This window comes from Trachymyrmex cornetzi, unplaced genomic scaffold, assembly GCF_001594075.2.
Source record: "Trachymyrmex cornetzi isolate Tcor2-1 unplaced genomic scaffold, Tcor1.1 scaffold69, whole genome shotgun sequence".
NCBI classification, from domain to species: Eukaryota; Metazoa; Arthropoda; class Insecta; order Hymenoptera; family Formicidae; genus Trachymyrmex; species Trachymyrmex cornetzi.
Window position 1 is genome coordinate 396494 of NW_017300014.1, and position 12114 is coordinate 408607.

The 12114-nt window shown below is 36.4% G+C and overlaps 1 protein-coding gene across 1 annotated transcript in view; it reads left to right on the plus strand.

Moving 5' to 3' along the window:
* Window positions 1-11703, plus strand: part of Np (serine protease notopleural) — a gene marked incomplete at its 3' end in the record, with an annotated part of 20250 nt that extends 8547 nt beyond the window's left edge. Inside the window, exons 3-8 of the mRNA XM_018517485.1 lie at window positions 4153-4475; window positions 5356-6874; window positions 8943-9086; window positions 9465-9611; window positions 10848-10924; window positions 11603-11703. Coding sequence (XP_018372987.1) covers window positions 4153-4475; window positions 5356-6874; window positions 8943-9086; window positions 9465-9611; window positions 10848-10924; window positions 11603-11703 — 2311 coding nt within the window. The remainder of the gene's footprint in view (window positions 1-4152; window positions 4476-5355; window positions 6875-8942; window positions 9087-9464; window positions 9612-10847; window positions 10925-11602) is intronic.
* Between the last annotated feature and the right edge of the window lie 411 nt (window positions 11704-12114).

Below are 12114 nucleotides of genomic sequence, written 5' to 3' on the forward strand. Positions count from 1 at the left end.
TTAACCGACCAAAACTCATCGCGTTCTTTCAAAATTATGCCTCTTATGATGATCATTCATTGCAGACAATATTAAGACACCGCTTAAAATTGCGGATCTATTAATATCTTTGAGCTGCATCATATTTATGAACGACAATATCAACGTGAACACTACAAACAGTATTTACCGATTTAAATTCGAAAAAAATATTGCTTGTTTAGGAATTCTTTATAATAATTCTTTATAATAAAAGGAAATTATTCTCTATCAACATTTCTCCCAGTTTTTCTAGAATCAGCATTGCAAAATACGCATATTTATAAATTAAAACGACGATCTAGTTGTGAAGAATGTTGATTCTTACAGACTGACAACATATCTTTGCTCGTCCCGCTCTTTCACGCTCGTTGCATTTTCCTCGTATGTCAGCTGAGTAACGGATCGGAACACAAATACCAGTAACCGGCACAGCAATGTCCGATCTACGCGTGTGCGTGAGCGCTCGCCCGTCTCCGTCGTGCAGCGGCATTGAACCTACCTTGAATTCACGTTCGAATGGAACGTGGGCGGACTGGTCAGTTTTCTGTAGAAGTGGGTCAATCACGGTCATCGAGCCGCGTGACTTACAGTGATTTTTCCGTTCCTGTCATCCTCCGACTCGGTCGATTTTCGTGCGATCGTTTTCATTGGGTGGTATAAATCCACGAGATGACTATTCGCGAATCATTACCTTTCATACACGAAAAGAAGAATTTCATTGAAATATCTAAAAATTTAACTAGATACAAATCTAATTTTGTTGGATCATCAAAATAATTATGTAAAGCGCTCTCAAACTGGTTGCTAAAATGTCCAAACTTTTTACGACGTTGCTCATACTAAGCATACTGCATGGTAATTCAAAGACATTTTCAGATCATATAATATATGTACTTAAAGTTTTAGATACTTCAGCGAAACTGTTTTGTCCGTTTCGTGCTTTATTGTGTTCAATTAACATGCTCATGCAACACGACATTTAACCTCTTCTCATATAAACCCAATTTTACGATGTCATTTCTACAGATAATATAATAATCCTATGATAATACAGTGATATGGATCTTTTCGATGACTTCTAGGTCTTTTTCTTTGCGAGACTTCCGTACCCGAGTTTGTCGCGATCAGATAAAGCACTTTCCTACAATGAACTATGCCGCGAGTGAAATTTTTCGCGTGGGTGTACACGCACACACGCTTACGCACTCCCGTATGATCTGGCACCGCTTGAAATTCCACCAGCTACATAAAGGCCTCGTCAACTTTCTTTCATGCTGATGACTAACTAACGTGTCACTTCCGCCAGCACACATTTTTTACGTAGAAGGGTGACCGGGCGTTCAGAACTTTTTGGGCGAGTAAACCTGACCAACTGACCCGGTAACGCAAGCACTGGGACCGCAAACAATTTTACGGTTGATTTTCACTAGCCACGAAACGTCCGTCGACCCGACAAGCCGGCAAAAGAAAGTAAACAGTCGCTGAAAAACTATGACGCTTTAATGATCCGTTCGTGCCAGTTTAGAGTATACAAACTATGTACATCAGTCTGTCTGTTGTATGTCACTGTCATTCTTGCTACTACTGATTATTCGGCATATTAAGCAACTTGCCTATTAAAATAAAACACAAATCTCAATTGAACCTTTAATTTCGTGGCGGACATCTGTAATTTTTACTTTATATCATGAAATCTCTTTATCTCTTTCCTTCATACTCTCGTCTGAACTTGGCGTAGCGTTAACTCAACAACGTCGCATTCACCACGCTAAGTAATCTGTCACTTTCTTTGGAGTACACACAGAGTATACCGGGAATACCGTTCATGGATTTTCCATGTTTATATTGAGAACATACCTGATCCATCCAAGCATCTCGGGTCAAGCATGATCGTTTAATCATACCAAGTCGGAGTACCCTGGAATGTTTACGGCAATTTCGTTAGGCCAAAGACCTCAGAGAGAAAGAAAAAGAAAGAAAAGTGGTGGCAGAGAGAGAGAGGAGAGAGAGAGAGAGAGAGAGAGAGAGAGAGAGAGAATATGAGGTGTCTTAGAGGGAAACGGGCTGTTACATTAGGCTATGACTGTGACCCACATTTGGGTCGGGCAACTAGCCCATACATTGAAACTTAACGGTACCGAGATGCTTCGCCTCGCCTGACATCAATTCGTTCGTTCCCCGATATAATGTGGCATACGCTTTATGTAGCCAGCGTACGCATTAGCATTTTACAATCGATCGTTGATTTAAAATCATGAAAGAATTCAAATTGGAGATCGTTCTCAACGAGAGTGATGACCCCGTTAAAATTTTTAATGATCAAAGATGAGACGTTTGTTGCACGCGAGTTGCGCGCTATGACATCTTCTTACTCTGATCTTTGCTCTTATAACGTCGATGAAGTACACATTTTATTTCATTCTTTCAAAAATTGATTAATTTAAATTGCCTCTAGAGTGCACTATTTTTTATGTATTCTCTTTAGTCTTTCTTGATGCAATAATATTATTCGTTTTTGTCTGAAAGTTCACGTGTTATTTCAGAGCGAAGAGCATGTTTCTTTATCTTCCTCTGACGCGCGTTGCGTCTTTTGTAGCTAACTGTATCGCACGACCGTATGAATCATTGTCAAAGCAGACTTCTGTCATTCCGTTATACACCTCTGATATTCGCGACTTTAAAAAAATTTTATGTGACATCTGTTTGTTTATCCACTTTCCGTTCTGTCGACACATAATGCGCTAAAGATCCAGAAAAGATTCCTGTTATCCGATTAATGCATATGTGATCTTCAATTGTTTACCGGTAGCAACTGCTTTAAGATCCAATAGATTCAATGCAGCCGATATCTGTAGACTTGTAACAAATTTGATAAATATTGTCAACAAGCTAATAATTTCCATATTAATAAAATATCATATAGTTATTAATGTTATCATTCTACTTATCTGCTTGATATTGGCGCTTGCAGAGCTATTCGTCATATTTTCAATATATGAATCAATTACGCAATTATCTCGCGTCTCCTATCATTCGCGGTAGGAATCGCAGTTGAATGATCAAGATCATTAAGAGAGAATTATAAGCAGATACGTTGACGATACGAAAGCAAAGTATTACGGGCAGGAATGTAGAACGTACATCGTGAATGAACAGTTATAGACACCGGGTGAAGGTTGATATATACTTCTCAGTGGAGATCTGAAAACACGGAAGCATTTATCTAACCACCGTTGACGGCCATTCGGGGGGAGAATTACATCTTGCGGCATTACTTCGTAATATTTTATTTTATAGAAGTTTTTCTCCCTGTGGTAAAGGAGTCTTTACTTTCGCATTAATGTGTGAGATAATCTTTCAAACGGAAGAATTCTGATCTATCGCCTGAGAGAATCACGTATGAGATATCGTGACGGCAAGTTCCGGCGAATCATATTTATGAGGCATTAGATGAGAGGAAAGACTACTGTGTAAAAAGATATTAATACGATTCTGAGCACGCAAGTCAAGAATTGAATGGCATTTTAAAAACAGCGTTTAAATAATATTTATAACCCTTCAGTGCCACTCTCGATTATATCCGGTTTTTAAAAAAATGGTTTTTTTAAACTTTTATTTACTTCAACTGCTTATAACTTTTTTTATTAATAAAGATATATACATACATACATTTGCTCGATATCGTTGCATTTATTAATATTTGGCGTATAGATTGAAAAAAAATTTGTTACGGCCAAGTAAACACTAGTTAAAAATGATAACATCAATGTGTTACAATTTTATACTCAACAATATAAATATAATTAACCACATGTGTTGTATAATAGTTACATTCTTGAGTGTAAAATTTCAAATTATAAACATTGATAATAAACAATAAAATTAATGTTATGTTTAGTTTGCTGTTTATTCTGAATATGTTTATTTTTGAAAATTATAAGCAATCAAAGTTGAGTCGAATATGTAATGTAATGTAAATACACACAGTGTGTTGTATCTATGACAAAACGGTATAATGTGGCATTGAAGAGTTAAAATAACTTGTTTAAGAAAAAAAAACGTTTAATGGAATTGGTCGGAAATCGGCTTGTCATAGATGAATGTAATGATGGCATTTCTTCGTTCTTACAGGCACGGGAAGAAATATCAGACACTTGCCCTGCGTGTCACGCAGGAGCGGTGAGACCGGTGTGTGCATGTTTGCGTTTACTTGTGCGAAAGCAAATGGCACGCATCTTGGTACCTGCATCGATCGTTTCTACTTCGGTAGCTGCTGCAAGATTGACGACGAGCCGGACATCTTTCCGCAAGACAACAGCATTGACGATGGTCCGCCGGCGCCAAGGCCGTTTATCACGACCCACAGGCCTATCGGGAGCAGCGGCATACCCGAGTACTTCACGAAGCTCAAGCCGACCGATGAAAAGAAACCAGTCGGGGCTTCACAAATCACGGCAAGTAGACGATCGCTAATGAAGCAGCGAGCTGGCTTAGCGCGGTTTGCCATGTGTCAGTAGAAATGAGCGGTATGACAGCTGGAGTTCCTAGAGACGGTTCGATGGAATTGAAGTAATGTCCTTCGCGCATAACTATAGTCTGTCCAATCATCCACAGTGAACTTAATGTTCGATAAAATAAACGTGGATTAATAATAAATAATTCGCTTGCTTTTTATTTAAGATAATATGTGATATTGCGTAACTTCATCTTGTTTTGTAAATTTTAGTTTTAAAAAAAGAAATAAGTTTTTAGACGACAATGAATAATGGTAAAAAGCGGTAGTTTGGAATTACAATACGTGAAAAGAAACGTGACATGTTTTCTCAGCTCATTCGGATATGTAATAACTTTCTCTGAATGAGGTCATCGAGATAAATACAGTAGCTCGTGTGATCTCACAATTCATGCAAGATTAAAGAAAGTTTTGCATTAAAGCGCTTAATGATCAGCATGTAATATGTGTAACTTATAAACATGCAGGAACATTGTAATTTTGTTGGATATATATTGATATGTGTAACCATTGGCATATTAAACCAAATCGCTGAATAAAAATGTTCGATTTAATTAACAAAATGTGTATAGGGGTGATAATCTTTATTTAAGATAAATCGTATTCGAAATATATGCCACACGCTCTGCATCACGATACACAAAGATTTCATTTCCTTTATACAAAACTACTGTAAACAGAATAATTTTTTTAATTAATTAAAGGTAAGTTAATTCTATCAATCAGTCTCTCTCAATGTTGTTTTTAAAAGATTAATTTACTGATTCTACTACATTGCCATCTACAATAATAATTAATTTAATAATTTAATAATTTTGTAGACAATATCTGGATTCTTGAATACGCAAAGCACGCAGACTTCAGCAAATACGATGACAGACACGACGAAGTTCGTGACAAAGAAGCCAACAATCACAACAATAGAAATGACTACGCAGACTACTCGCCTCTCGACATTCCAAACCGTGCAAAACGCTGCGGAACCTAGCACGGAAGCCACGTTGAAGGCAACCAACAATACTGTAAATATTCCAGCAAATATATCGCCAAGTATAACGAGACAACCTACGAAACCGACCATTTTGGACTCTACCCTCCGACCTAGCACTCTAAATTTAACGAAACTGACGACTATCACATCGGAAACGACCGCGAAGAAACCTGTTATCTCAACGACAACAGTACAAAAACCTATAGTGCAGACCTCTCAGAAACCACTCTCTTCTACTACTCGACCGATTGTTCAACATGAATCGACGACGACTACGATAAAGAACGTTCTCACGATTACCACGCAAAAAGTGATGCCTTCAACCAGATTCCCACCAAGAAATACGACGTCGATTAAACCATTAAATCAGACGACTACGAGAAAGCCTAGCACTAAGAGACCTAGTACCACCGTGATAACAAAACGCCCAGTGGTGACTACGAAGAAGCCCACTACGTTGACAAAGAGACCTTCAACTCCAACGAAGCCTCTTACGAATTCCAGCTTCGGCACCACTTTACCGGCGACAACTAAGCCTCATTCAACCTCTGGCTCATTCAGCAATGGATCTTTCAGTACAAGTGCAGATCGAGCAACGGAAAGTACTTTAGCCTCCACTGGAATTAGACCATCAACTGCAACGACGGCAACTACCAATACAATTCAGAAAACAACTATTACGCCTACGAATTTGGATCACAAAGGATCTACCAAAACGACAACGCCGAAGACAACCTTGAAACCGACATCGACGGTCAGAACAACCACCGCGAGACCATCCACTACGACTAAAACAACAATTAACAGACCGATCACGACTAAACCATCATCGTCAACTACAACGAAGCTGAAACCTACTAAGATCACTAGTACGACGACGAAGATTACTAGACCTGAATACGCTAGCGCCACGACAACCACCGAGGGTACGAAGCCATTATCGTCAACTGTAGGTTCAACGGTTAGCGTTACGAGACCAAGACCCAGCACGACGAAACCAACACCCTTGACGAAACTTCCCGTGAACACGTCCAGTATCGTGGAAGTTACCACAAGCATCTCAAGCTCGATATCCACGTTTACCGTTAGAAACGAGAGCACCTCGACCCACGTAACTCCTACCAAGGGTCAGAATGTTAATCACACCCTCGAGGAGATCCCGTTGACTACTTACTCGCCAGGATTGGTAACGTGGAGCTCGAACTCCGATGAAGTTTCTACAAAGGCGTCCAACAAAACAGTTTTGTCGACATCAACATCAACGTTGTCAACGCCAACGCCAACGTCAACGTCAACGTCGACGTCAACGTTAACGTTAACGTCAACACCGACGGTAGCTTCATCGTCAGGTGAATAAAGTTAATTACTTTTTGGTTTTCTTTTTATTAGAATATAATAACTTTATCAAATCCAACTAGATAATCAACAGCTTATTTTAACTGTTATATTTAACTATTATATTTAACTGTAATATTAATCGTAATATATTATTTTCGACAATGACTATCACTGCATTAAAAGCAGAAAAATTTAAAATTTTTAATGATTAATATCGTCAATCTGAAACGAAAGACGAAAGCAAAAGACATTAAATTTACATAGCAATCCATCAACGGGTTTTCACTATTCCCAGCGTTTTGATGCATACAGCGTGCCAAGCCATACAACGTGAATCGCTATCATGATTTTCTACTGACGACAAGGGCGTCGGGTTACACAATGAACGTCCGTTTTCTTTAATTTCACCGATTAGCATACAGGCATAGAACGAATAAGACTGCTAATCACGTTTCCTATAATTCTTCGAAGGGTCGCTCGATGCTGACGATGAGAGCATGTATAAGATTACTGCCCATTGCCAAGTGTAAAATGACATTAATACTCCACTACCATTTGTTACCGAGTAAAAAAATTAAATATAAATTAAAATAATCTTACTTTTCGTATGTATTCGTTCTTTGCCTTTTTCAATATTTATTTGTAAAATAATTTACAATATTTTTAACTTTAATATCGTCCTACTATTCAAAAGGATATTGTCCAAAGTATATAATCCAGGCAAAAAGTTTGGAAACATTTTAAAAAATCGACATTTTTGGAATTACTCAAATGTTCACAATAATGTGTTTTTTTTTACAATAAGATAAATTATTGAATCTGAAAGGAATTATTTAAAAAATACGCTACTATAATTTTTATTTAAAAAATACGTTAAGAGATAAAATTAAACAACATTAAATAACACAAAAGACTCTTAATGACAAAAACAATATGAAGATTATAAAGGACATTAACAGATTAAGAGCATTAGGACATTAAAAGATATTATAAAAGATATTATAAAAAACATTATAAAAGATATTCTATCTCTCTAAACAATATAATTGCATTTCAATTGCATGCAGCACAAAAGTGAGTTATATTGAGCTACATAAGTTATAGGCAATTCGTCTGCATTTTATATTCATTCGACAAGCGGTTATTTTATTCTACCCAAACGAACCGAGTTCATTATGGATGCAAGCCAAGGTCATTCCTCGGACCCTAGAAAATATAATCGAGTGGAGATGTTATGTGGACCATGTCAATAGCGCAGCACTCTGACACGTCGTCGAGATAGAATGTCATAATGTCCTAACGGTTCACAAACCGGCTATCCCGACTTTCCGCCGACGCAATTACGGTCATCTCTCCCTTGTGTATCTCTATCCATTTCGTTGAGCGGCAAGACTTCGAATTATCTTCTAATAACTATGATTCACTTCGCTACCTTGCAAGAAAAAAAACGGAACTCGCTCTTCTCACAACCAATCCAAATTGGAGAATTAAACCGGTTCGCATCGCCTTGAATTAGCATAGTATATCTGCTTGAAACTAACATTTTCTGAGAAACATAGGTCCACGAACTTAAAGAAAATATTCTTCTGATTTTTTCATATATACATCACAAAAGTATACTACTGGATATGTGTAGATGAGCTTTTACCTCATTTTGGAATTAATTTATTTTGACATAAGCATGCACTTCCGAATTTATTTAATATTGTCCAGTTTATATTTTTAATGCTTTTTCTCACACTTTGGTTTACATCTTAATATTAGTAATTTTTGTTATCATAACTACGTTTTTTGCCACTGTAATTAAACATATTCGATTTGCAAACTTATCAAAACGTTATGCTTTTACTTATTTACTACGACTAATAAATAATTTGTGAACATCACACATTAATATTCGCGTTGGCTCATATCTGCTTTACTTTTCTATTCAGTTTTGATTTAATTTGTTTTCTCGACAAATAAATAGCCATCACGAAGTTATCTATTCCTGATTCCCTTAAAAGAAAAGAATCGTGAATTTGCGATTAATTAAAATACAATTAGGTTTTATATTTATTATGTTCGTTCGCTTCGCAGAACAAGCGGAAACTGATTGGTCGCCGATAACAACTCCGGATGGCTGGATAATGATTCAGTCGCCTACCACCGAAAAGTTACCGGAGACTCAAGAGTCGTCGACCGAACCGGTTACGGAATCCCCTATACAGTCTTTGACTTCTGGTAAGACATATTAATTGTAATCTTTGTGAGCATTCTGTAGTTTGTGAATTTGCTCGCGATGGAAGAAGTTTCAAGAATTGGCAAACACAATCATGCAAATAAGCAACTGGAGCAACAACTTGGAACGAATATCTTCTAACAAGTCTAAATAACAAGAAAAACTAAAAGTTCTTAGTAAATTTTAGTATTACAACAAAATTGTATTTCAGAATTTTCTTCTGTTGAATCTTCTTGCAACAACACATTCAATTGTATATAAATACAATGCAATTTTAATTTTATATCAATTTTTTACAGAAAATTGTGTCGCTTTTTATTTCATGTGAATGTAACAATACTTAATTAATTAATCTTTAATTATACTTCTCGAATTTTCAGCCAAACCGATAACAGAGAGCAGTATAATCCCCGACATCATAAAGAGACCAACGGTGACAACTTTATTGTCAACGATTGCCAGTGTTACGATCGACATGGAACTTCCGCTACCAATGGAGACCCTCAATATGTCGGATTACAAACAAGGTTAATACTTAAATGTTGAACGAATTACGGTGTAATGTTACGACGTGCACTTCACGTACACGAGCGGGTGCATGAATAAAAGAAATTAGATCATTCTCAGACTGGGTAACCGGAACGAATCGTTACTCGACTAGAACTAGTCTCAGGACTAAAAACAAAATGACGGGTGAAATGTGGAACTAGATTTAGGTCACTGTCGGAATTCACGTTATTCCATTCGATTTTAACCTAGTTAAATCCTGAAGATGATCCAACTTCTGATCGTATAACGATCGATGCTTTCATCTTTTCTTTGTGGATTACCGCAAGTTTAATATTAATTAAACTTCTCGTTTGACAAGGCAGACGTCTCTATTGATCCTAACACAGACTCGCACATGTACATTTTACATGTAAAAAACAATTCTAAGTATAGAAGAAGATTTATATCCGTAAAATTTTCTAATTTTCTTACTCGTCATTTGATATGTCGCAATTTTCAGATTTCCCAAACTTACACGGAAAGAATGATTTTGTGTGAAATGTTTAAAAATTTAGCTATATACAGACTTGAAAATAATTTTGTTAGACCATCAAAATAATTATGTAGAAAATTCAAGTACCATGAGCAATGCTGCAAAAAGTTTTGATATTTATAGCAACCAGCTTGAGCGTCCTACATCATTATTTTAACAATCCAACGAAATTATTTTCAGATCTGTAGCTAGTAAAATTTTTAGATACTTTAACAAAACCATTCTTTTCTTGTAAATTTTCGAAATTTTCCTTTATCATTATACTTTACCTAAATTAGTTTTTAATATTATCACATAACGTCTACTGTAGTTTATTTAAGCAGTTAAAATCACATTGTACGATTATTTACAGTATAGGAAACGCTTTAATTCATGATTATCGATGACTTGACCACTTTATATGCCATTATATAAGTTACCATCATCTAAGTTGCAATAGTACAACTTAATTTAAATAATGATAGTATAGTCGTAAATTTTAACGTCAGTAATTTCCCGTAATCAATAATAAGATGCGCGCCGAGTGTCGCAAGTACGCAGACAATATTGTCGATAGAAAAATTCTAATTCCGCCTACAGGCAGACAAAAGAATTATGTGAGCGACGCATCCGCGCAACGGTACCGGTTCATCCAGTCGAACAAACGCAGCGCGTCCGTTCTCCAACATGACTGCCCAATTGGGACTGATGCGATTTAACTCGACATTGTTTGTTCTTGCAGTGTGCGGACGAAGAATGTTTCCGGAGCCTAAGATCGTCGGTGGTGAGCGAAGTTCCTTCGGAAAATGGCCTTGGCAGGTGAGCTTGAGGAAGCTCAACAAAACAATTAGAAGTCAGGTCGGTAATCGAGCTAATTGCAAGATGTATAAAAATAAATATAAATTAAAACATTTATTGTATGTTTATTATACATTTATTTGTACATTTTGCAGTTAGCTCGATTACTAATTTGATTCTTTACGTTTTGCTTTACATAATACGAGCGAATTTTTATATTTTTAAATAGAATTAGGTTCTTTATATTCCTTAAATTCTTTGGAGTAGGATTTCACTCTTTAGAGTCAGATTCACTCTAAAAATTTTGGAGAGCAGATATATTGTAATTGCGTAACATTTTGCTATGTTATCATGTTATTTATACACTTTACTTAAACATTAATGCCTTAATGTAAATCACAAATTTGATGATTATTTGAAGGTAATTGGTATGCGTAATTCCAAAAAATCAATTAAAAAGAATTACAATAAAACCTGTCTGAGATCATCACAAATTAAAGTTCAATCTATCATCTGTCAAACGATAACAAAATCGCAATAATAGATTATATTAAATATTATGCAGAAATATACACAATCTTAATAATGATTTTTCCACATCAAAAACAGTTATTTTATTACGTATTAAAGATAATGCATAGATCGATCAACGCACGTACGGTGATTGATTTTCAAATTATGTGGTGGATTTTCTTGCAGATCTCATTACGTCAATGGCGATCGCAGACATATCTGCACAAATGCGGCGCGGCATTGTTGAACGAGAACTGGGCTATTACCGCGGCGCACTGCGTCGAAAGGTAAGTGTTTGCCATGGCTACGATATAATCAAGTTTTCTCCCACTCGCACGATCATCTCATCATGCTATCCACAGCGTTCTTTAACGTTGCACCGTGAAGTTTCCTCACAACAATATGCACTCGCTTATGATATCTCCAAGAGATGAAAAGAGATTGTCTCTGCTTGTATAAACATTTTCTCATCCAATATATTTGAGAAGCGCGACCAGGATTATATGAATTGTCGTCCTAAAGTAGAACATCATAAGAAACTTCACGTTCCTTTAAAGAAAACCAGAATTCTGCAATTTTTATCCGGATTTTACTATTCACGAGTCCGATCTTTAATCATAAGAAACTTCACGTTTCTTTAAAGAAAACCAGAATTCTGCAATTTTTATCCGGATTTTACTATTCACGAGTCCGATCTT